This window comes from Numida meleagris, chromosome 1 (genome assembly GCF_002078875.1).
Source record: "Numida meleagris isolate 19003 breed g44 Domestic line chromosome 1, NumMel1.0, whole genome shotgun sequence".
NCBI classification, from domain to species: domain Eukaryota; kingdom Metazoa; phylum Chordata; class Aves; order Galliformes; family Numididae; genus Numida; species Numida meleagris.
The window spans coordinates 47840457-47867776 of NC_034409.1; the positions used below are offsets into that span (position 1 = coordinate 47840457).

Genomic DNA, 27320 nt, shown 5'->3' on the forward strand with positions numbered 1-27320 from the left:
GATCTCATTGTTAGTTCTTACCCACAGTCCTGTTGCAAAGATAGTGTCGAACGCTGATATTTCCAAGTTGATTTGGTATCACTTGGTTGACCTGAAGGCATATTTCTGTGTCTTCACCTCTGATGTCAATTTCACCATTAACACCAAATATTTGGAAAACCACAACAGACATCTGTCAACAAAAAATAAGATAAAAAACAAGATTTTAAATTGAATTTATATTGTTTATTGTCCCTGAAGTTGCCTAAACCTTTCTCCCCTTCTCGAAAAAAATCTTTATATCCATAACTCTTACACACAAAGTTTTCCCATTTCTTCTTCTCTTTTTGCACCCATTGGATTGACAATAGTTTGGCTCAATTGTCTGTTCAGACAAGAGTCTTGCATTCATAATCCGCACAGCAGTCAGTCCTTTTTCCTCTATTTGCAGTGTCTTTTGAAAAAAGTAGAAGCCAGTTTCAGAAGTCAGCTTCGGTATTGAAATATGTGTCCATCATCATTACTAGAAATTTGAGCTCACTTTTCCATTTTTTTCCTGTTATATTCTGCAAGTAGAACAAACATGCCAGCATATATTTGTGTAACAAGCTGCGTGAACTTAGTACCGTCCATATTACTCATATGCACAAGTGACTGAGAGCTTATTTGCAAGGAAGCAATCATTTAAATGAGCTATGTTTTTCTGATTTATTTTTTAAATGAAAATGAAATTTACTGTTTCATTTGACCCATACATACTTGGGTTTCTTATTCATGATCTTAACTGATACAAGAATATAACTGAAGAAGTACTGATTAGTGTGAAGATCAGCAAGGAGTAAGTAAATAAGCAAATGAAAAAAAAGGTGGTGCTGGCATGGTGTCTCGGGAAGAGGATATTTTCCTACATCCCCTGTTTTTACAGTCCTCACTAAATACCGGCCATTGTCCTGACACAATTCTGACCACTGGTAAACTCCTATTTGCAAATACTACAGAATGCTACAACTGCTGAGGAAACATCTCCATTTTAGAGACATTCAAATTACAATGGTTAATTTATGCTCAATGTGAAAAAAAACTTTTAAAATACCATATTCCATACTTAAGAGCATAGAAGAACATGATGATATTACAAAATATTGCTATGCACTAAAACAGAAAGAATTTCTGGCATTTTAAAATAGCTACTGTAATTTATTAATGGTAGCTATAGAGCAGAAAACAAGGATAGAGAATGCTCAGCATAGCTCGGATTATAATCTTCATTTGTACTTATTGTACCAGATCCACAGGCCTATGTAATGCACTAACAAAATCTCCCAAAACTACTTGAAAATCCCCTCAAAAAGTATTAATTTTTGCTCTATTTTCATCTTTAAGTTACCAAACCATGTTTCTAATGGAAATCAATAGTATTACCATTTCTTCACTAGTCTCATGGGCATTTTCTGAAGCAGCACTCATGGCATCTGGAGATGACCCATCACAATTTTCAATCACTGTGCCTCCTTCATGGGCATTTTCTGATGGGCTTTGATAGTTTGTGGCTGTAATACCTTCCACACACATGTCAGAAAAAATGCAAAGTTAGCACAGCATAGCCTAAATCACTGTTGCATTAAGAATAAAGTCAGTGTCAGATACTGTATGCATACACAAACTCATTTTTAAAAAATGAGCTGAACGGCTTATTAAACAAATACCTATGACTGAACTGCCAAATCTATTCCACATACAAAGAGTTTGAAGTTTTAGATGCTATGCAAGTAAGGCAGGGTGGTGACAAAAATGAAATGGCGCTCTATGTGGATTGCCTGAAAATTTGTGAAGGGCCTTTTTTAGTTTTCTAACTCAAACATCTATCTAATTCAGCAGAAAAAAGGTTAAGGATTCCAAGGTGTGTATCTAGAATACCATACGGCACCTTTAAAGCAAATGCAGTTTTATGTTTAAAGAAATGAGATACGTATATTTTTTTTTCATTAGAGTGATCATTGAGGTTATTGTTTCCTTGACAACTAAGAAGCATGCAGACTTAACTTGCAGTTAAATAGTGTTTAAGTTAAAAAGACATATAAAGGCTATTAAAAATGGAAGATTTATTTTAAGGGATACTCCTACATATGTACGAATACTCCTGCAATCCAAAACATACAACAGGTTTGCAAGTGAAGAATTATTATTATTTCTTTTTGGCCTAGAAGAATAAATCCATAGAAAAAAATATTGTCATTCTAATTCAAAAATAGGACTCATTAGAAAACAGGTACCAATAATGTCTTATTATTGTATTTCCTGACATTAGGAAACATATAGACATATAGAGACAATTACCATATGGCTGAATTACTCCCTCACACAGATCAGAATCAAAGGCTCATATACAGACGAGCAAAAATTAAACAAGTTTTTGCTGTTACAAAGTCAATAGGTAGGAACTGCTTTATAAGGAATGATCTGCGAATAGACTACTAAATTATCTGCCTGGTGATTAGCATGACAAGTATTCATGAAAATCATTCCCCATACGCCCCCCCCAACATCTACTCTTAAAATTTAAGCTTCTTTACCATTTCAAGTGTATTTCAGTGTACAAGCCTGCAAAAACTTATGGCTGAAGCAAGTACTTAAAGGAAACAGTTTGCTTAATTCAGGGTTCCAACACAGCACTGCAATGCATTAGCTCTCCTCAAGAGATGAAAATTACGTAGTGCTTAAATTAAGTTGCACTACTCAAGTAGCACAACCAATTGCTTTCCCTTGAGATGACATCTTGTAAAAATACTTGGTATTACTCACTAGTGGAGCTACCAGAAATAGTGCTGTAACATAACCACCATTTGCTGCACCACAATCCATCTGAGTATTATTTTAGTAACGAACAACATTTTCATGCATTGCTTAAAAACATTTTGTTAAGTGTATTTACCTTTTTCTAAAAAGCTTTGGCTATCACTTCCATCACTCTCCACGAAATGCTCCTCTAGCATCATACTATCAATAGAGATGGTATCCAGAGAGACCTGTGATGGACTTCTTTTCATATTCTTGTAGGAAACAGAGAACGCAGGAAGGCTGGACGGGCAGCGTTCCTTAGGCTTTGCACTTTGAAACATAAAGACATAAGGAATTGTTTCACATTAAGGGAACTTCCTAGAAGTTACTTTAGAAAAGTCATCTAAGCCAGACAAGATATAAAAGAAAAAAAATCTGATTATTTTACAATCCTTTGGCATGGAACAGACAAGCAAAGAAACAACATGCATTCCTGTACGTATGTCAATATTTTTCTCAATACATATTTTGTAACATTTAAAGTGAAAGTTAAACAAGTTGTTTAAACCAATTAATTTCATTTTCATTTTATCTTTTACTGAATGCCACCACATATCTTCAGAATTTATATACGTTTAAAATTTTCATCTACTAGATGGTAGATAGGTCCACTTTTACTGACCATTATCAAACAGACACAGACAACAAGAGTGAGAAATATTTTTCAAATAGCAGTAAAACTGATGTAGTATTAGATCTTCTATACCTTGATGAAGATTGGGATGCAAACATTCTAACTGAAGTCACCTTCTCTTTGTTAATTTCAAGCTCTTCAGATTCTAAGGCAGTTTCTGTTTCCAAGTCAGTGACTTGGTTAAGACAGGCTTCAGCTGTACCTTCCTGTTCATTTAACTTATTTGAGAACATACTTTTGTCATCCTCTTTATCAATGAAAAATTCTGTAGAATCTTCTCTCTTACTTAAAATGGACAGTGAATCCCTATGATGCAAACCACTTTTGTCACTTAGAGGTCCATAGACCTCCTCTGAATCACTTCGACTAAAAAGCCCACTGCTTCCTCCTTCACTGGTATCTCCCAGACCTTTATCCGATGCATCATCTGAAAGTGACGTTCCTTTCTGAAAATCTATAGTACTGTCTGATTTAAACAAAAGAGGATCCATTAAAACGCCTTTAACTTCAGCATTCATAGGCTTACAGTCTGATTCATAATCGATATTATTAATACCAGCTTGTTCCATCTTATTATTGACTGCTTTGTTTTCTGAATTAAGAACTTCTCCATTCCCCAAAGGAGAGAGCTCTGATGCCATAGGACTTTCTTCTTCCACAACTGGAGACTTACATGGGTTTCCCTGAGTCACTGGGTGGAGTAGTAAGGCTAGTTCTGCACTTTTCAATAGGATCCCAATGCAGATATCTGTTTGCTTTGCAGGTTTTCCTGTCACTGCTTCTACATCATTCCTTAAGTTTTCCAGGAGCAATACAAGGGATTCGTGGAGAAACAGCAAAAAAAGATACTGGTAATGATTGATCTGCATGCTTACATGCTTTTGAACATGGACAAGAACATGTACATCTGCATCAGAGGAAGAGCTTTCAGAAAGCACTCCTGAAGCGTCCGAGAAATGAGACATTTGAATGCCATTGGCCAAGGGCTCTGTCTCAGTGCTGTAATATTCTTTTAGAAGTTTTTTACGTTGCAGCCTATTAGCAAGATCACTAGATTCACTTTTTGGAATGTTAAAAGCAGGCTGATTGCGTGATAAAAGCTCTTTTTGTGACTTTGCAAATCGTAGTGGCTGGCAAATCCAAAGTGAAAGAGGGAATGAGTCCACAAAGCTTACTGGTCGCCCCTTCCCACTTTTCGTTCCTTCATAATCTATCCAAAACTGAGAAAAATGCAAGGCCCAAACATCAGTAGCTGCAGATGTCTTTAACGCATATTTATTCAATTTGGGGATGATATAACCTTTATAAACATCATGCATTTTAGTATCTTGTTCATTAGCATGTCTCTGGAAGATTGGATGCAAGAGATTAAAATTCTTCTGGGACTTAGGAAATGTTGTGAAAGTTCTGCTAAAAAATTCACAGTCTTTGAAGTTCTGAAACAAAGCTTCCAGATCAGAGTGTCTGCAGTTTGGTGAGTATCTTGTATTTGTAGCAATCATCTCTGAACTTTGAATGGAAAGTGCACGAGGTTGATCTTTATGAATTTCAAGTTTACTTTCAGCTGGGATGATGAACTGCAAGAGATAAATATATTTCATCTACTTATAAAGATGTAGATTAAGTATACAATTAAAAAATTAATAACAGCAGCCACTACAAGAGCTAAAATATAGAAATATTATTATAATTTTATGAGAACTCAAGTACACTAGTAAAGGAACAAGGTACCATGGTTTTCCCGCTGGGGAAGGGCCTAGCCCCACATCGCAGGTAAAAGGCCCTCAACCCATGACACAAGGGGAAAAGACAGGCTTGCAAATTATCGTTTATATTTCTTCTAATTTTTAAAAGGGATAACATGGTATCTAAAACTCAATGTTTTTACAAAAACATATGGGACCCAGGCTTTTCTTGTCTAAAAGACGTAGATTTAGGACTGAAGTTTCTCATTTCTTAGTTCAATTCAGAAATGGCTTGGTATAAAGTTTCTCAAAGTGCTCAAAGTATTTAAACTTTTGAACTCCAAATTGTAATTCTGTTCCTTTAAATCTGCTTTGTCAGACACGGTTTTTTCCTGCTCTGAGTAGTACAGTATTTTATTTGCACTGTAAAATACAAGAAAACAACCAAATATGCTAACAGAGGTAATATTCTCAACATTGCAGAATACAGAAGAGGTACTGCATCACAATTATCTGAAAACCACAATTTTCTGTTAAGAAAAAAAAAAAAAAATCAAAGTACACTCCAACTTCTAAAAATTCTCAAAATATGTGAGTATTCTAGAATTACTTTTAACCCGAATACCTTTAGTTTGAGTTTTAACGGAAATGTGTATTTAATGCCTGTTCCTGTATCTGATATTGCTCATATGCACTCTGCCCACACTCATCTTGCTAGTATCAGTGATAATACCTTGTGTTATAACATCTTCATATTCAATCTAGAAAGATCAGAGTAAAAAATTCATCCTAAAGACACTTAAAAGATGGAAGTGACTAAGCCTTCTCATCTAAATAAAAGGACTCAGAAGAAAATAACCAAATACGTAACTATGTAGTAATCAAGTATAATATGTAAACATCATGCACACCAGTAATAAAGATTCATAACTCATTAGAATGAAAAAAATAATGCAGTTAAGATAGAATTAAATAAATAATATGAATCAGGGTTTGAGGAATTTATGGGTACTTTAGTTCTACCTTCTCTTAGTTTAGTGGGCTATTCACATACAGTCATTAAATATTTTATCAGCCTGTACTTGCAGCTGACTGGTTGTTAACCCTCGATAATTTTTTCATTCAGCACCACTTCATCATACCCTTTTAGAGATTCATTGAACACGCAATGAGAGGCTTAGGAAGGCAACAGTCTTTCTATAAGCTGCTAAATTTTTAGAACCCTTGAAAACTCTCCTGTGGACATTACTGAAAAGATTTTTCTTTTCCACCTCTGAACCTTGGAAGCAGATGCCCAGTGCAAATCAAGCAAGGAAAAAAAAAAAGATGGCTTGACAAACCTTCACTTTCAAAGAAGATGTTAAGGAAGACAAAAAGCTGATGTACAGCTGTAATATCTAATGCCGTTCTTCTGGAATAAACATGCAGAGAACAGACTTCTGTACCTGAACTACAGCAAAGGGCCACTGTGAAACAGAAAATGGTAAAAGTGGGTTGTGGAGAAGGACACATGCCTTCAGATGGAGCAGTTTCTTTACACTAGACATTCCCTAACAAGACCAAAGAGCTCTGATATACTACAACCAGAGGAGCAAGGAAGGTCCCTTGTAAATATGAGGTTTTGGCTATTTTAATATAGTTATTTTAATGTTAGTCCTCAAGTTTTTTCGCAATGTAAGCTTTACTGAACATAGTGAAATAAATGCAGTGAAAGATTTTTTGTTAATAGTCTCGATTTAGATCTTCAACTGAAAAAAAAAAAAAGAAGAAAAACCATAGGACATAGATGAATTAGTATCAAGAAAGATGTTTCCATTCAAATCATATTTGCATTGCTTTCCTAGAGTGGTACTGTTTACTGCATGGGTTGTTTGCTCATTTATTCTTTAAGCTGCTTGGCTAATAGCTTTTCAGAGTAAAAGTATTTTCTTCCAAAGAACCTCAAAATCCCTCATCAATGGCATTATACCTTTAACATTAGTCCATCAACTCTGACATCAACATGTTCATCTGATTTTGAATTGTCATTTAACTTGTACATGGCCATGAACTGAATAAGACTCTGTTTCAAATCCAACACAAACTGGTTTAGCCAAAGAATACTTCTCTCATCCAGGGTGAACTGTAAAGCATTCAGCTGGCCATACAAATTTGGACAAGGAACTAAAAGAGAAGACAAAACAAAATCATTAGAACACGTAAAACATATAGGGTCTTTGTGGGTTTTTTGTTGTTGTTGTTTTCTTTTAAAATAAGCATAGACTTCTATTTCCATTTGTATTTTACATCAGAGTAACAGAAACTCATTCTTTTGCATAAGGGAAGCTTAAAGCGATACTCCTTTCCCTTCACCTGAAGCAACAAACTGGATTTTTGACTTTAAATTACTAAAATACAATGGAGTCAGAGGAAAGGAGGTGGCTGTCCTCATTACCAAAGAAGGGCAGGACCAAGGAGATTTGCTGCCCTCATGTTCCATCCCCAAGAAAACCACTGACATTTCTGTAATATAGAACAGGGCCAGCCCCATAACACATTAATGAAATCAGCTCCTGCAGATCTTTCATTGCATCTTAGATACAACTACAGTAGTTTGAGTGTTTAGATAGCCAGGCAGTGTAACTACAGAAATAGTGTATGGTGAAGAATGAGTAATGTCTCACAAAAATATTGCAAATTTTTTCAGAATTAATAAACAATGCCTGTAAAAGCCAATATTTCTAGGGATTTGTGAGGAGTAGAAATGAAGCAGTGCTGTGTTCTTTTCATTTTAGAAAACCATTAACCGTTTTTGATCATCAACCTGGAATCAAGACTAAGCTTCATAAAGGTGAAAATTACATACAAGATTTATGTATTGGTACAGAAAAATGTATATCTTACTAGGAAAGTCCTTTCCATCTGGATAGTAATATTCAGTGAACTCGATATGAATAGCTGGCATTTCTGGTGGAAGATAAAGTGACTTTTTATTGCAAGAGACCAAGGTTTTAGGGGAAGAACGGCACTGGTCCGCTGTTGAGACCTGTAGAAGATTAACTTCATTAATACATTACATTTTATAAATCATTAAGCAGCTTCAGTTGCAAAGCTTTGCCCCTAGTAGGGTAACATTCCACTGCTCTCAGATGTAGACCTCCAACTATATAAAGCACAAACAAGAAATACCCAGTTGTCTTGTAGTAGGAGTCTGCATAGAACAGTTGCACACAAAAACTGTGGTGTTAAAGGTACCCGATCCCTTTCACTCTTGTGAAGCAGGTCACTTTCAAAGTAGAAACCTAGAGTAAACTGATATCTTTATAGGAAACACTACAGTTTCTATACAAGCAATTATGTTAGGACATGGCATATTTGCATACTGGCTCTCCAAAAGGGTCCCATATCTAGATGATATGGGATAAGCTAGATAAGTTTGTTAACAAAAAGTATTATGACGTTCTTGCACTGTCAAAAGGACAAATTCCAGCACATGGGCCAACTGCGGACTGAACACTGCTAAGCAAGCTGTTCAGCATGTACCTAGCCAAACTTATACATCCCTGCTATGCCCAAAGGTCTACTTCACAGGAGAATCAAAGTATCACAGAACAATAATCTACCATTTCTGTTTTCTTCCAATGTAAATTGTGAATCAAGGAAGGGATGACATTTTGATATATATTTGCCTCAAAATTTCATGAAACATACCATAGTTAAAAATATACATTTTCAAAACAAAGCTCTTTCATCCAACACTTTGCAGGTCTGACTGCTAATCTGAAGTTAGACAATTTTTTAATATTGAATGTGTGACGATATACTTGCATTACTTTCACTGGAAATAATGAGTAGATAACCTTTACAAGCCTGCTTCACTCTATGTAGTTGCTTTCAAATTGCACATATCTCTGTATTAACACAAATTTAAAGTAATGGCACAGAGTAATTTTTTGTATACAATTTTTGTAAAATTTTTGTAAAAAAGACATTAAAAACATTGAAAAGGTAGCTGTGTAGGAAGAAGACGACAAGCATCTGAAGAGCAGAAGACAAATGAAAACACTGACAGTACAAAGTGATATTATAAAAACACTTGAAACCCAGATGAAGCAAGCTCCAACCTCCCACTCTAACAGAAATGATAAAGCTAAAAGCCCTGGAAACAGGAACAAGAGCAAGCAGAAGTAACAATGAGTAAGGGAACACACTAGGCATTTCTGTTAGGATCTGAAATGTAGAGTAGGTCCTCCAACACCACTACCATTTCATAATTATATTCCTTCTCCAGTTGTCTCCTGTCTGCACCAAAAACAAGCAACTAGAACTGCTAACTGAAACGAATAAAAAATTAATAGTTAAAGAATACTCAAAATATCAGTGGGTGAAAGAGGTGTCGGAGAACAATAAAAACCTTCATTTAATATTTCATAAAAACAAAAAGAAAACGTATTGTCATGGTTTTTGCACTTTGAAGAAGATAGCAATAAGAGAAACATGAAATGAAAAAAAAAAAAAAAAAAGAACACATTAAAATACTAGATACCTAACAAACAACAATGAAGGATGAAACTCTGTCAGGATTTGGGGGATGGTAGGAATTGCATCTAAAACATAATTGTGATAGGTTATCTAATATAAAGTCAGTAAGGAAATATCCACCAATTTTAACATAGAAGCAAGTTCATAAAGGTCTAATCCAATAATGAATGGAAAGACCTCTATTCAAGTTCAATGGACTTTGGATCTCTCTCTGAAAAAACATATTCACATGGCATTCAAGGGCAAAGGAGCCCCAGTTTTCTAAGCTCAAAGAAGCATACCTGGTATATATTGAAATCCGCAAGTCTAACCACAACAGGACTAGACATCAGTTTGCCCTTTGGCTGCTGGGAAGTTCCTTTCAGTGTCTGTTCCTTGCCTGTAGGAAAGTGATGGAAACAATGAAAACAACAGTCATCCTTAGGATAGTTTTAACAGCTAATGGAATTAGAGCATCAGCAATATAAGCCAAGTACCTGTTTGTGGCTTTTGAGGAGATACAGCAGGTGGCGATGTGGCAGGAGAACCTATGCCTTGATCCTTCACAGCCTGCTTAAGCAATTCAACATTACTTTTGAATTCATTTAATAACTCTTGAGCCCACCCACTTCTGGTTTTAGTGGCATCACTATAATGCATCCAGTGATTGCAGCTGTCTCCTGAAAATAAGAGAAAAATATTAATTCATTTCATTTGTAAACATGCTTCTGACTGGATAACAGGTTTTCACTACTTCGCTACTGTATTTTATTCAAAATATAACCCCTTCGCATACTGCAATTATAGAACAATATAAGTTGTTGATAATAAAATAAATGATGTTGATCAGAAAAGATGACCAGAGGGCTGGAGCACCTCCCCTATAAAGAAAGGCTGAGGGAGCTGGGCTTGTTCAGCCTGGAGAAGAGAAGGCTGCGGGGTGACCTCATTGCAGCATTCCAGTACCTAAAGGGAGCCTACAAACAGGAGGGGAGTCAACTCTTTACAAGGGTAGATAATGGCAGGACAAGGGGAAATGGTTTTAAGTTGAAGGAGGGAAGATTTAGGTTGAATATCAGGGGGAAGTTCTTTACAAGGAGAGTGGGGAGGTGCTGGAACAGACTGCCCAGAGAGTTTGTGGATGCCCTGTCCCTGGAGGTGTTCAAGGCCAGGTTGGATGGGGCCTTGGGCAGCCTGGTCTAGTATTAGATGTGGAGGTTGGTGGCCCTGCCTGTGGCAGTGGGGCTGGAGCTTGATGATCCTTGAGGTCCCCTCCAACCCATTCTACAATTCTATCATATGATTCTATGTTACAAGTAATATATTGCACAAAAAGCAAGTCTCGCAGCTTTATAAATTCACTCAGAAAACGACATAATATTGCTACCTATCTTTTAACACCACTAACTAATGCTAAAAACATTACTTGATATTTCTAGTTCAGAGAAATTTGATGACACATTGATTTCCTATGTTAGAAGATGCAAAAAAACCCATCCAGTTCAGGAAGAAAAAGTGAGAGCCAATAATAGGAAAACATTCCCATACTCACTCTTTCTAATCTTAATTTTCCCACCAAAACTTTTGGACAAAGTTGTTGCTGGTCCCTTTTCAGAAGTGTACTGTTTGTTTGTTTCTCTATAGCACCTTTATGGTATGCAACCAAGAAGATAAGCACAATCGGACACAGCCTTAAAAAATCAAAAAATTCTTTTATTCCTGACAAGTTTTTATTGATAAAGCATTTAAACAGCTGAAACTAACTGAGATCTCTTCTAACAGTCTCTGTAAATACATTCTACTAATCTGTTAAAAAATAAGTGTGCAATACAAATAACTTCTACCGAGTGGTGATACGCTGCTCTTTAAATAACACCATGTGAAAACTTGCTTCATTTTGAACTAACAGTGGAGATGAGTAATTATGGTTGGTATTAAAATAGGAAAATCACTTGGGGAAAAATATTTGATTTTGAGTCTGAATGCGAAGGCTTTCACATGGAAGACACTGTAACGGAGAAATTTACCACAAGAGACGACATGTCACCCCATTCTTCTGCCTCATAGCCTTTTCTGATTGTTATTTGTATCTTTCTTGCTAAGAAACAAGAGGGAAGAAAGGGAAGAAAACAGCAAGAGTGCAAGAAGGCAGAGGTACATTAAAGTCAAGCCCATGAAGCTGTGTTTTTCCAAAACAGGGATAAAGTAGGGCCACCTCAAACATACGCACATAACTACAGGACAGCAGCATTAGAAAGAAAGGTCTCATACCCTTCTAGAAAGTCAGGATGGGTGGTGTCTCCCTGAAGTACCTGTACACTAATACATGCACATGAGGAACACATGGGAGCAGGAGGAATTAGAGATCCGCATGCAGTTGCAGGGCTACGATCTCACTGGGACCACAAAAACATAGTGAGATAGCACATACAAGTGAAATGCTGCAAAGGATGGATACAAGTTCTCTAGGAAGAGCAGGCTGAGAAGGAAAGGATGGGGAGTTTACCTTACTGTGAGAGCAGCAGGAATGCACGAAGCTCCGCCTTGGTACGGATGATCAGCCAACTCAGAGCTTACAGCTCAGGGCAGACCAACATTGATGAGAATGTGGTGCATATCAGCTAAAGACCATCTAATTACGGACACTATGAGGCATTCTTCAGACAATGGGAAGTAGTATCATACTCACAGACCCTAGTTCTCATGGCAGACTTTAAACACTCTACTATCTGCTGGAATGACAATACATTAGGATATGAGCAATCCATATGGTTTCCAAAGTGCATCAATGAAAGCTTTCTAATACCAGTAGTCAGGAAGTCAAAGACAGAATCTGATTCTTACAGGGGGGAAAAAAAAAATGTTGAACTGGGCAGGGATGTGAAGTAGCCTTGGCTCCAGTGACTGTGCAATTGTGACTTCAGGATCCTGAGGTGAAGGAACAAGACAAAAAGCAGAATAACAACCCAGGACATCAAGAAGGCAGACTGGTGTACTTGAAATAATTTCACGGTATGCAACCCTGAATAGAAAAGGAGAGCTAGTGGATATTCAAGAATCAACTCCAAGCTCAAGAATGGCCCACCTTGAAAAGCAAGAAATCAAACAAAAGCAGCAGGAGGCCTCTGTGGGTGAGCCAGGAGCTAGTTTCAGATACAGAATGTGGAAGCATTATCAGGTAACCCAGAAAGAATACAGAGGATGAGGCTAGGAATGCGAAAGCTGACCTCACAGGTTGACTTGATATTCAGTGAGACATGAACACGTGGCGGGACAGGTGAAGGGCAATATAAAACACTTCTACAAGTGTACCAGCAGCAAAAGGAAGACTGGAGAAAACTTGGGCTTGCTGCTTAATTGAGTGGGGGACCTGGAAACAAAGGACACGCAGAAGGCAGAGGTACCCTGTGCCTTCTTTGTTTCACCCTTCACTACTAGCACTTACCTTCCGAACTCCCAGGTCCCTGAGACCAGTGTGGAAGTTTGGAGCAAGGAAGTCTTCCCCTCAGCGAAGGAGCATTAATCTAGGAAACATTTGAACAGATCAGACACACACAAGTCCATGGGATCCTGAAGGGATGCATACGAGAGCTGAGAGAACTGGCTAATGTCATGGGGAAGTTATTCCAAATCATCTTTGAAAGGTTACCAGTGAATGGTGATCAAGTCAGGTTCCTAAGGAGTGGGAGAAAGTATTCCTATCTTCAAGAAAGAGAACAAAAGGAGGCTAGTCAGCCCCAACTCTTGGGAAGGCAAAAGAGCAAACAATCCTAAAAACCATTTCAAAACACACTGAGGAAAGGAAGGTGATTGGGACTAGTAAACATGAATTTATGAAAGGGAAGTCACGCCTCATGAACTCCATTGCCTTCTACTTTAAGACAGAAGACTTGGTGGATGAGGAAAGAATAGTGGATGCTGCCCACCTTGACTTCAGCAAGACTTTCAACATTGTTCTGTAACATGCTCAGTGATAAAATGACAAAGTATAGACCAGAGAAGTACACAGTGAGGTGGACATAAAACTGGCTAAACTACTTCAGAACATTAGGATCAGCAGTATGAAGTCCAGTTGGAGGCAGTCATTAGAGGTGTACCCCAAGGGTCAATACTGGGGCCAATGTAAGTTCATTAATGACCCGGATGGTAGGACAGATTACAGCTGTGCAGATGGTACAAAACCAGGAGGAATGGCTGACACACCAGGTAGCTGTTCTGCCATTCAGAGAAACACCGAAAGGCTGGAAAAATGACTGAAGAAGAAGTTCAAAAAAAGTGAAATCCAAGCCCTGGACAGGAATAGCCCCATTCAACAGTACAGGTTAGGATCTGGCCAGCTAGGAACCAGCATTGCAGAAAGAGACCTAGGAATCTTGGTGAACATGAACCACCAACGTGCCCTTGAGGCAAACAAAGACAACAGTATGTTGGTCTGTTTAGGAAAAACACTGCCAGGAGGTCAAGAGAAACAATTTCTGCCCTTTGTTTAGCCCCTGTGAGACCATATCTAGTGTGCCTCATTCAGTTCTAGGCTCCCCAGTACCAGGAGGCCATGGACTTACTGGAGTAAATCCAGCAAAGGTCACAACTTGCTTAAGAGACTGGAACATCTTTCAGACAAGGCAAAGTTGAGATAGCTGGAACTGTCCATTCTGGAGAAAAGAAGGCTCAGAAGATCTTATCCATGTGCATAAGTACCTGATGGGAAGGAAGTAAAGAAGATGGAGTCGGATTCTTCTCAGTGGTGCCCACTGAGAGGACAAGAGGCAAGAAGCATAAACTGAAATATAGGAAAACCCACTGAAACAAAACAAATATTTTCCTACTGTGTGGATGATTAAACACCTGATTAGGTTATCAGGGAGACTGTACAGGCTCTATCCTTGAAGCAGTTCAAAATCTAACTAAATGCAATCCCAGGCAGTTTACTTGAGTTGACCTTGCATTAGTTGGGGGATGGAGGATGGGGCTAAACAGTCTTCAGAGGTCCCTTCCACCTTCAATTACTCTACAATTCTACACATGGAGATATCACTGCCACATTTATCTGTAACAAAGTGAAGAGATAAGCCAGATTGTTACAAGAAAACAGAATTTTATTGGGTCTGGCATTGATGTTGATACCATCTGAATTTATTGCTAGTTACCCAGGAAGATAATGCTATCCTATTTCTCATATTGTCTCAATATATCGGCTTGGTCAATAATTTCTTGGACTGCAAAATGTCCTGCATCATGGCAAAGCAGTAGCTTTCTCTGACTGACATCCAGCAGCACATCAGCTGCACAGATAATAGACCTGGTACAAGCTTCTGTGAGAGCAATTCTGGAAGGACAAATAAAGAGATGGATTGTTGAACAGATGGGTTTAAAACATCCAACAGTCTGGCTTATGCTTCAATTACTACAGTCAGTGAGACCACATCCTGTTTCACTTGTCTTAAGTATTATGAAAGGCTAATTGCTGAAAGGATCGACACTCAGTGGATTACAAGTTTGCCTTATGGCAATTATACCTCACATTCCCATTGGCCTTGCTGTGGTCACCAGCAAACTAAGAAACAAACAAAAACCCACAGGAGCGCCATCTGCAAATATTATTAAGGGCTTCTTCCAGAAGGGATAATTTTAATTTCCAGGAAGACTATACCAAAAAAAGGCATTTCTAAATATTCCATAGGCCAGGAAAGTACAAAGCGGGAGAACAGTCTATTAACTTTTTTCCCTAGTGTAAAATGGTTTCTCCCACTTGTGACAACAGTTTGCCCATAGAATTGACATATTATTCTAATACAAAGATGAAAACTTCTTAAAGAAAAAAAATAGAAACCTTTGACAGGGTTTTATCATAGTTTATTAGAGGGACCTTGATTTCTACTTCTTAAACATGCTTGTGTAGAACATCATTTAAGACTGCAGGAGAACACTACCTTCACTCTACAGATCACTTTTTTCACCTCTAGTTCTATGCGGTGGGAGTCAAGTCCCTCATATCAATTACTTTTAAAGTATTCTCAGTTGGCTTCCAACATGCCTGTCCAAGAGCCTACAGTTCAGCTTCCAAAATAAAGTCCCTTCAAAAGAAAATCTAATTATTATTTATTTCCCTTCTTCTATGTTTTCTTAGAGGAGATCTCACAGAAAGCATAAGTAGTGAGATTATGCTCTCACCTAAGCATAGGAGGAATCACTTATGAATGAAATAGATAAACATTACAGGATTCCATCCACAACCATGAGTGACAAGAAGGACATGCAGCAAGCTACTGCTAATTCATATTTTTAATGCATGTGGCTATCACTCCAAAGCAATTAAACTCCCTTCACTGAACTGAATTTGATCTCAAGTTCAACAGCAAACTACTTTCATCTCTTGTTCATTAATAGCTGCTGGAATTATTTTTTCTTTTTTCAGATTTCCGAAAAACACATTTACTAGAAATGATTTGTAAGAAATGCTTGGCTGGAAATTGGTAACATCTGTTCAATAACAATTCCCTAAAAACCTAACCAAAAAAGCTGCACAACTGGCTCTCCACACACTCGCATTCTTGCTTAGCAAAGTTAAAAACAAAAAACAAACAAGCATTATTTGTAAATGGCCAGGAAATGATAGACTTCTATATGGAAAGAAGTCTGCTGTATTAAAAGGCTGCATCTGACTCCTGTAGGTATCTAGTTAGCAAATTCTCTATCTGCTGTACTGCATCTGCTGCCAAAACAATCCTTTCCACATCAGAAATGTGTAAACATCATTTTGTTGGCCAAAGAAAACAGTGAACAGGAAAACTTTTTGGCCTAGAACAGTTCATTTACCGAATTAAATCTGTTTCAAGTTGTTGCTTTTGTTGTTTCATCTTGGATATGGAAGGTGTACATTTCAAGTGTTTGCAACATTATTTTCCAAGCCTTATACATATAGTTTTGGTGGTGGTGGTGGTGTTAGAAATTTAGCTGCATAGTTACATTTACAGGTAATTCATAAAATGTTCATACCTGCTTTGTGAAACGGGTAATAGTCCACAGTTAAATAGCTGAAAGAAAGCTGCATGGCTCCTCCTGTTACACGTCTATTTGAGTCTGTAAAATAAAGCAATGCTGTTCTGCAAACCTTTGGTTTAGTGTGGTAATTCTCATGTTCATGCATTACCTGAAACAGCTAACAGCTACTCCTTCTTTCCCTCTACTAGATCTCATTACAACCTCACTAATATCCCTCAGAATTTTCATTCAGGTGGTCTTTGCTGCTTTCTAAAGACCAGCTTGTAAAAAGAACTCCATGTTCTGAATTCAGTCACTACTAACAACTGCATATTGCTTTAAATGCTACCAAAAAGTAAATGTGACTCTCTGTACACATACAACTGAAGTTTTCCTGAAAGAAAACTTTTTATACTGAAGATTATGATCAGTAATTCAAAGACAACAGACTGACTTTCCAGAACACTGAAAATATCATCTTTTTTTATCTGACAAGATATTATTGCAGTGAAGGTTTCTGAGTACTCAGTTCTGATTTTTCCACTATTAAATTTAAAACTTCATGGCAAAAAATGTACTGGATTGAAAAAGAAATCTTGACAAGAACAATACATTCCAGCTTAAGCAGATACAGGAAATAAATCTATCTCTAGCCAGAGAGCCTCATGCTCTGCTGTATCTTCCAAAATCAGGGAAATATATTCACTACGTTCTGTGTTTTTCATTCTCTTTTTCAGCGGACCTTGTATCTGCCCATATATTTTTCAGCCACTAGCCATCTCCTCGACAACGATATGTCATCCTCTTCTGATCACTTTAAAAGGCATGAAAAATGTCATTTGTCTTTTTTTTTCTGATTATGAATATGGTGCACTGCAGTAGCCTTTCATTAATCAAGTCCACGCACTACAGACAAAATCAGAACATTTGTTTCGTTCTTCCCAATTGCAGAATATCCTAAATTCTCTAAATCAGTAACAGAGAGGGTTGCTTGTTTATTAGTCTAAATTATCTGCATTTTATAAGGAATATTACAAAAGCAGGTTTTACAGTGATTCTTAAAAGCCAGAGTACTACCGTCACAGCATTCCTGATAACCCAGTTAAGCTTGCATATGAAGGAAAATCAGCAGAAACAAACTGGGCAAAATCAGTTTCTACAAGACAGGAAAAGCACTGAAGTAGCTACCTGTACTATTAGCAGGTTTGGTTGTTTTTTGTTGTTTTTTTTTTAACATTTATTCTAAAAGAATTGCATTTAGTAACGAAACATTGTCTTGACAAAGGTATCTAGCCAATTTTAGAGACACAGGAAGACAATTACTCTGAAATAAAAGCTGTTAATTAACATTACTAGATTCTTCAAAATGTTTTCTAAAGACAATTATGGTTCACAGGTGTGTTACATAAAATAAATAGAGAAACAAAATAGTCACCTTTCTCTTTAGAATGGATGTCATCACATATATGCAGGTCCAAATGGGAGATTACTAAGTGGTGAGAAGTTTCCTTCACATCAAAATCATTAAACAATTTTACTATCGCATCATTTTGATCAGGTGCTGCTGTAGTCTGGTGCGCTTTCACCTGCTGAGAGCTGGGTGCAGGAGCAGAGCTCTGAAAATATTTAGTCATATCAATGTGTAGAAGTTTATCCTTCCCTTCAAGCCCAAAACCACCACAATCTTTTTCTTACCTAAAACAGGCCATTCAAATAAAGAAATATCCACATCATATATGAACACTTTGCATCATTAATGAGATTTACAAGTACTGTTTTAGAATACAGCTAAGTTGAAATAATGGCTAAGCGTCACGAAGAGAAAACATTGATTCATGCCCCATCTTTCCCTTCCCCCATGTCTTGTACACCCTGATGATTGCAGCACTAGCACTTCTCTAAGTTTTGTTGCTAGCTGTTCAGGAAATTAAACTAGCAGAAAAGCATCCATTTTTTGTTGGGCTCATTTCTGCTCATTTAGTTCCCCAAACTACATCACTATACGGCCAAACATGAACTAGCACCACAATAAGGGAATTGGCAAGATATAAATACAGAGAACTGAAGAATCAGGATCTCCCTGCTCAGTAACAGCAATGTGATTGCTATAGCTGAATCATCAAATCACTCTGCAAGTCATCAGGACCACCGCAAGTACTGAACTCTGCATTACAGCACACTAGTTTTATTGGATGAGATACTACACTACAGGTTCACATTCAACCATTCTCTACACAACCCTTGCAATTGTAGTCTTTAAATTAATTTCTTCCTGGTAAAGACGTTGCTTGCTTCTAAGTCCAATAAGTAATGTCCTTCACCACTGAATCTATATGGCTAAATAGCACTCCCAAAATAGGAAGATGAGATGGATGAAATATATATATTCTGTTGTGAAGGTTGATACAGAAATTACTGATTCAGATTTGAGTCCCTGGCAGTGTTCAAGAAACATTTAGATGTTGTACTAAGGGACATGGTTTACTGGGGAAATATTGGTGGTAGGTGGATGATTGGATCTTGGAGGTCTTTTCCAACCTTGGTGATTCTATGATTCTATAATTCCTAGAACTGAATTGCACTTTGTTTTTATAGGACTATCTTTTAGCTGTGTATTTGTGTTGCTTCTTCATAGACAAGAGATCCCTCCCACAACACTTGTGAACAAAGCCTCATTGGTCTAGTCTGCTATATGTTTAGGACTGCTATATGCTAAGGTTTAGGTAGGACTATCTTATGTGCAGCACAAATATCACACCCATGTCAGGAGATATACGTTAAAAGTAGAATTATCTTTCACTATGTGTTCCAACAAGAGAGCTGTAAGAAGGAACGCTCTTATTAAAACCTAGTATTTCAGTACCATGAAAACAAACGGGACAAGCAGTTTAAACCATTACAGTAAGTGTATATAACTACACATTGAGATTACTTTGGTGTCTCTCAAGTTAATTTCTTTTTAATTCTTAACCAAAACAAATTTTTAGAACAAATTAACTAAATAATAAATTGTAAAGTAAAAAAAAGTCGAACTACTCTGTACGTGGATAAACAAATAAAATTTTCTTTCCTGTAATTGACATCAGTACACAAAACCATGTAAAATAAAGTCTCTTTTATACTACTGTGATCATTTCTGTTGTAATTCAAGATATACAGTCGAATGAAAATTAATAACTTGTGTTCTCAAAAATCAATTGACCACAATGCATCGAATTTTAAAACACGCCTCATACCTGTGTTGTTTCAGATGCCAAGCTTTTTCTCTGTTCCGTTGATTTCTCTATGGCTTCACTAAGAGATTTGGCATACTGCACCATGGCTTTCAACTGGGAATCAGTCAAAACCCATAACAAGTCATCCAGAATCAGAACCAGTTTTGATGCCACTACATTACAATCCTTTAGCTGTAGAATAAAAATTTGAGTTTCAAATATCAAATGTTAAAAAAAAAAATGACTAAAACCCTACAGTTCCTAAAAAGCAAATTTCTTCCAGACTAAATATAATTTATAAGATATTTTGTGTCACATCTCTTACTAATTATAAGATTTCTATGATATACAAAGGAATCTATAGTTGTGCCTCACTTTTTACTTGTGTGACATGCATTGAATAAGAAACTGGTTATCTAACCATAAGGAATACAAATATAGTCTGAATCTAGAGAAGCAAAGCAAAATGCATCATCATAACTAAAGCTCTGGAGATCAAATTGTTTTATTAGTAGAACCTGTACAAGTTCTTCAGCTTTAAATTCTGCCTGCAAAACTACTTGTCCACTCTACAGTCTTACTGACTGCATGTTATTAAAAATTTACTTTAGGGAATTCTACATTTTATATGGATTAAAAAAAAAAATTACTCTGGGCATATATGCATGGAAATTATGAGTTAAATATGAATTCATAAAATAATGAATGATTTCAAACTTTTCAAGTTTACCCTTCTTTTAAGTGTGACCCTAATTTTTGATTGATTCGTAATGAGTCGAACTGGAGCACTCATGATTTCATGCTTCGAACTCTGAATTGCATCCGCTTCTATTCTGATCATCTGCCAGTTGATTTCTTTAAAAGTCAACACCTTTAAACAGAGACAAGGAGAAAAAGAATTTTATGAAATATGAGAGTTTACTTCTACCAAAGGATGTGCAGATGCGCACATGTGTGCATGTATCAATAGACATAAACACATCCTTCATGCAGGGCTATGTGTATGGAACAAGAACATTTTACCAATTTATCCCTCTTAGAGGTGACAGGAATTAAAAACCTGATCTTACTCTCTACAGCCAGAAAGTCACAGGAATGTCACGTAGCTTCCAATCAGCATTTAAAACATTCAGAAGAAAATAAAGGGATCAAGTTATTAAATACTAGGCTGCTTTTGGTAGAGGAAGAAAAAATTGTTTAGCATGGTTTCAGAATGCTAAAGTCTAGTATATAGAAACAGGGTCAGGAAGTCAACTATAGGAAAATGACTGACTGTCCAGCAGTTACATGGAAAACCATCAAACAAATGGCACATGAAGATGAAAAAACATTAATTCTAGTTTCCCTAAAAATTGTTCCTACACTATTCTGAAGAAAAAAGATCAGCCATGGGGAAAATGGAAGAGTTTGTTAGGTATGTCTAATTTTTCAGCTGCCATTGTCTTGTCATTTTGAAAAGCGTACAGCTTCAGTCTCTGCTAATATTTGCAGGGCATAAGTAAAACAAACTCAGCATGTTTGACAGAGATACATACAATGATGTGAAAAAGACTCAAAGGTAGAGGGAAAAAACTGTTCGCAGAAAAACAGAGTACCTAATCTTCTCATCCAAGAGATGCAGTGTGAATGGAAGCTCCTAAAAATTCTAAGGAGATTCAGTACATTAGGATTCTAAGTACAGCATAAACCTAGAAGCGCTTACCCCCTTAAAACATTTTCTAGCATAAATAATCTCTATAGAACAGCATTTGTTTTGTTATATCACCATTTACTTTGCAATTTACTGCTAAAAAATCTTTCGCTACAGTATCTGAAAGTTTGTGTTCCCAGAACTCATAGAACAAAATGGGGTACTCCTCAAGGAAAACACTGTTGCGTACAGGAGGCTATTCAAAACCAAATTCTTCTTTAAAATCATTAAATTAACAAAATGCAGCAATACAAAATTCTGTCTAGACAAACTTTAATTCTTTCTGTTTAGACTTCATTAACCTACAGATAAGCACAGGAAAGACATGATACAAACTGTCAGAAAAATAAGTTCTAACTTATTTTTGTGGTGTCTTTAACATTCAGTTCGGCATCTTTTTGCCTGTGTTAAAAGTAACTACCAGTCTCCTTAACAAGGTAAACTCTGTTTGCTCAGGAATAATCAGCTCTACAGAAATTTGACCCATGTTTGTTCAAAACACCTATTTTTTCAAGGTATTTCTCAATACAACATAACCATACATTATTTAGAATCAGCCTTGCGTTTATTATGTTTTACCTTGGTTGCATGGGAGAAAACAAAAGAATGGAGCACACGAATACAGGACCTTCCATGCTGGTTTCCCCAGACAGTAGCAAAGTATGTACTTTACTGCTATTACTTTTTTTGTACACATGTGATTTAGTTATTACCAAAAAAAATATTCAACTCTTGCATAAGAACTCTATTAGAACTCAGTTAAAATCATTAAAAAAAAAACAAAAAGCCTTATTAGGCAAACTCTCACAAACAAATAAATGACCAGTTAAAGCTTTAAAAATTAAAAACCACATCACTCAATCTTTCCAGATTTAATATCCCATTCTTTTTTCTTCCTGCATTCTTCATGCCTGCTGCAGATTGCATTTTAAAGCAGTCACTGTTTTTGAGAATGTAAGAGTGGAACATTACATAGGCTTGCACTGGCTTTTGCTCTTTGCATCAATTTTGGCCACAGCTAGAGAGATAACCTTTGATGTGACTCGCATCTACCTTGTGTTCCTAGAAGACAGCTGAAATTACGGAGAGCAGTGTCTCCATTCCTATTAACAGTGTTTCCTAAACTGTGCAAGTCTGCAGTTCAGCTACCTCCTCTTCTAGCACAATATCAATATACTAAAAAAAAAAAAAAAAAAAGGTAAGGAAAAGATTTACCTCTCCACGCTGAGCTTCTTGTATCCTGGTAAATCTCAGGTCAGCATGTTCCCAGTTTGCATTTACGCTATATATTCTTAGTTGGGAAAGCTCAAATGAAGCATTAAAGGCTTTTGCGCCAATCCTTATTACTATGGAGTTCACAGAAACTGAAATTCCTTCTACCACTTTTTCAGCAAAACCATATTCACTAGAAGGTGAAATGCAAACGTATTAATTGCACATCTCATGAAACGGCACAAACTGTACTTATTAAACAGCCAAAATGCAACACAATGCAAACGATAAAATAAGTTGCTAATGTGTTCCTCTCCAGTTGCAAATTTTTGTTAAATATACTTGACCGACTTGACAGTAATTCCTTCTCCACTCTACAATTTCAAAATGGTCATTAGATAACATATTTTGGACAATGATGAATTTCCATAAACTATAACAATTAATGCAACTTAACATATTTAAAACATTTTTTTATATAAGAAAACAGTCTACACTATTACTCCTCTTTATGTATACATAAGGAAAAATAAATTTATCTGACAACTCCAATCTGGCTAGTATTAATTTCTATGAGCTAAGTTCTATCACATATTAACACTAACATACTGTTTTGTATATTAAAAAACAAGGTAAAGTATTTGTTTTGCTTCGTTCTACAAATAAAGGTATCCTAAATGGTTGAATTAATAGATCAATTCAACATTTATTCCAGTAGTGAAAAAGATGAAGCAGTTGCAATTAATGCTTTAAAGATGTTAACCACTCTGAATATTCTAGGCTAGTAAATGGAAATTTCTATTTCAATATTTTTTTAGAATTTAAAATTATTTGGCTTTGGATTTTTTTCTGCTTGTTTACAGTTAGTCATTCCTTTTCCTTTTCATAATTGTCGTCCTACACAGAATCTCTATGGCAATGACTTTCAAGCTGTGCTCTAGGAGATGGAGACCCATGGACCACTTTTAAGCATTACGCAAAAGTTAAAATAAGAAAACCAATTGGGTTGTCAAATTAATTTATCTATATATGAACCACTGTTCATATACGGACATATGTTCATATATGGATATATATGGATATGGTCATTGAAAAATGTTTTGATTCCATAAAAAGACTGGGGGAGGGGAAAAAAAACTGTTGTAATGGTATGTTTTCCCCCCCAAATTATGTGACATTTGGGCTATATAATGCCTATTAAAATCTTTCAGAAAGATTTGGATCATAAAATAAAGGAACTAGAGTTTTAAAATGGAGTTTTGCCAATGGGATGAGGTTCAACAAGACCAAGTGCCGGGTCCTGCACTTTGGCCACAACAACCCCAGGCAACACTACAGGCTTGGGGCAGAGTGGCTGGAAGACTGTGTAGAGGAAATGCACCTGGGGGTGTTGGTCGATGCTCGGCTGAGCATGAGCCAGCAGTGTGCCCAGGTGGCTGAGAAGGCCAATGGCATCCTGGCTTGTATCGGAAATAGTGTTGCCAGTAGGAGTAGGGAAGTCACTGTCCTTCTTTACTCAGCACTGGTGAGGCTGCACCTCGAGTACTGTGTCCAGTTTTGTGCCCCTCACTGCAAGAAAGACATTGAGGCCCTGAAGCATGTTCAGAGGAGGGCGACGAAGCTGGTGAGGGGTCTGGAGCACAGGCCTTATGAGGAGAGGCTGAGGGAGCTGGGATTGTTCAGTCTGGAAAAGAGGCGGCTCAGGGGAGACCTTATCGCTCTCTATAACTACCTGAAGGGAGGTTGTAGTGAGCTGGGAGTTGGCCTCTTCTCTCTTGTAACTAGTGACAGGACAAGGAGGAATGGCCTCAAGTTGCACCAGGGGAGATTTAGGCTGGACATTAGGAAACACTACTTTTCTGAAAGAGTGGTCAGGCGCTGGAATGGGCTGCCCAGGGAGGTGGTTGAGTCACCGTCCTGGAGGTGCTCAAGAAACGTTTAGATATAGCATTGAGAGGCATGGTTTAGTGGGGTTATTGGTGATAGGTGGATGGTTGGACTGGATGATCTTGTAGGTCTTTTCCAACCTAGCTAATTCTATGATTCTATGATTCTAAAATACCACACTAACAAATAATGTTAATAACGTTTATTAGATAAAAAAAGACACACACATTCCAAAATTGTATCGATTTTCCGAATAAATTGAAGATAATAAGCTTTCAGAAAATTAAATACATGAAATGAAATGACTATATATTTTTTGATGAAGTGGTTACATTCAAATGAAACATTTCTAGCAAGTTGCATATACAGTTTAGATGTTCTTTCCAAGCTTAGGTCAGAAATTAAACAGTTCTATCTACATATGTAACTCCACCCATAAGTAACAAAAAGTTAAGAGCTGCAGTATTATTTCCTTCAGGAAAAATGTAGGGCTTCTAAGTGTCCTACATTAATTTGAAAAAAGTAACTTATACTTTTTTTTTTCATATCAAGTACAAGAAATGATCATCACTGACCTCTGTCCTGATGCAGTTGCTATAGGAGAGGGTCCATTAGGGGCACGTGGCTCTTCACATGTGCTCATTTCCATTACAACTTTATCCAAGGACTTGAAAAACAAAACAAAAAATTGAGACATGAGGGGTAACAAAACGAAAAGTTGACCTATGAAAAATGAAAACAGACAAAAAAAACAGTGAAAATCTTCTAGTGTAATTGTATGCAGTCATTGTATTTCTGGTACTTAAGGTGGGATCCTTGCAAAAGGAGCTGGGAATTAAGGGAATGAGACACCTAAAGCCTTCAATGAAAATAGGATTTATTTAAATAGCAGAGCTAGAACACAAATTATGTGTACTGCATAATAACAGGGATGAAGAAGAGAATGTGAATACACCAAAAAGCAACTATTTATTTCTAGCAACTAAGTAAATCCAATAATCTCCTAACTTACAGTACAACATTCATTATCTACATTTGTGACACAAACTGGGAAGTCTCTTGATTTAAGGCTTATAGTTCTGCAACCTTGTCCCATTTCAAGTGCATTAGAGACTCACCAGCTAATATTCCATCCTAACTCTGACATTATATCACCCCATCTGAATTCCTCCATTTACTTCCTCGCCAGTCAGACAAAACATGCCAAAAAGCTTTATCCTCAAATATAGATTTTTCACAGGTCAACCTGCTGCACTTTATTATCATATTCACTGTGCCCATCTCCATACTTGCTCCACAAACATTTTTCCACGCTGCTCTTATCCATGAACTGCACTAACAACAGCCACCTGAAAGTCATAAAGTTTCTACTGTGTATTTTCTTATACTTCACCATACTGCAAAGCTTAGAGGGAACATTAGCTGTTAAAGGTAAATCTGGACACGTTAAAAACAATTTTCTCTGCTGTCTCAGTGAATAAGTTGCATTGCAAAACAACACCAAAAAAAAAAAAAAAAGAAAAACTAATCCCTTACTTTGGGGAGATAGAGGGAAATAGACTTATTCTGCTTATCCTACCATTTCTGGATGTTTGATCACTCTTTTAAGGTTAAATTAAGACCTTTGGTACAATTTCCTTTGCTATATGACTCATGCAAAGAACAGTAGGGCACCGATTTCAGGACTCTCTGTAATATAAGTAAAGGTTTACTAAGAATACCTGGATGTAGACACCTGACTATTGTTTCCCCACTGGAAACTACGTATTTTGACTCAGTTCCAGGAAAGCACCTTTAGCAGGATAACTGGGCTCTAGCTACCTCCTAAGCTATGGAGGAAAAAAAAAAAGAAAGCCAACTAGGGAAAATTACTTAAGAGGTAATCAGATTTCAGGCAGTAAAAATATCCCAACCAAAACAGTGAAAATTCAGAGATGTATTAAGGGGCTTAAGGTGGACATTTATGCCTTTACATTTGTCTTCTTTGAGAAATCAGAAAGCCTGTTGTACAATCTACCATTGAACAGTCATCTTTCAATACCAGTTTTAAACTAATACATTTTTTCAAGGGAAACTTTATGTAACAAAGGTGACCTTGAAAACAATCTCAGTCTCAAAGACTGCTAAGGTAAGTTTACAACAAGCAAAGCAAACAATCAGGCCTTGTTACTATAAGCCCGTACGTAATCTTTAAGAATAGCACGGCTTAAACCAATTTCCTAATTTAGCAGTTGCATCTCACAGTCAAGAGGTTGAATCATCCCACTTCAGCATTACCATGCTTTAAGCTTTGTGTGTCAGGAAATGTAGTACAGTCATCAGTGCATTACAACTAGGTCACAAGCAAATCCATCAAGTATTTAAAACGTGTTTTTTCCAAGTCTGATTCAGAGCTGAGGAATTAGAAGCACATTCAGGAACTCACTGCAAGTCCAGGAAACACAACTGTTAAAGGACAATTCCTTCGTAAGCAAATCCAATTAAGAAAGTTTAGCCACCATCAAGTAAACTGCTTCTCGTGCTAACCACATTTCCCAGTATACTTGCTAAAAAATAAAGAACAAAATAAATGCAATTCCTTGCATCTATTTTATTCTGTTTTTGAGTCCTATTTACATCTTCTACATCCTATTTATATACAGGCTGTATCCTAGGTTGTTACAGAAATTCTGTAAATGTTAACTGTATCAAAACTCTTG

General features: G+C 36.8%; 1 protein-coding gene across 4 annotated transcripts in view; it reads right to left on the bottom strand.

Annotated features, from left to right (window-relative positions):
* The window catches only part of UHRF1BP1L (UHRF1 binding protein 1 like), a 54933-nt gene that overhangs the window by 10293 nt on the left and 17320 nt on the right, over positions 1-27320 (bottom strand). For 2 of the 4 annotated variants that reach the window (XM_021409826.1, XM_021409906.1), the window contains 14 exons: positions 25197-25288; positions 22738-22927; positions 20563-20703; positions 19854-20024; positions 18053-18233; positions 16633-16716; positions 10134-10316; positions 9939-10036; positions 8020-8161; positions 7106-7299; positions 3524-5028; positions 2912-3087; positions 1402-1538; positions 22-172 (listed from right to left, as the gene is read on the bottom strand). In XM_021409826.1, the coding sequence (XP_021265501.1) occupies positions 22-172; positions 1402-1538; positions 2912-3087; positions 3524-5028; positions 7106-7299; positions 8020-8161; positions 9939-10036; positions 10134-10316; positions 16633-16716; positions 18053-18233; positions 19854-20024; positions 20563-20703; positions 22738-22927; positions 25197-25288 (3445 nt within the window). Of the gene's footprint in view, positions 1-21; positions 173-346; positions 546-1401; positions 1539-2911; positions 3088-3523; positions 5029-6476; positions 6603-7105; positions 7300-8019; positions 8162-9938; positions 10037-10133; positions 10317-16632; positions 16717-18052; positions 18234-19853; positions 20025-20562; positions 20704-22737; positions 22928-25196; positions 25289-27320 lie in introns of those variants that run through there. The other 2 variants (XM_021409986.1, XR_002442689.1) reach the window with 2 other exon arrangements.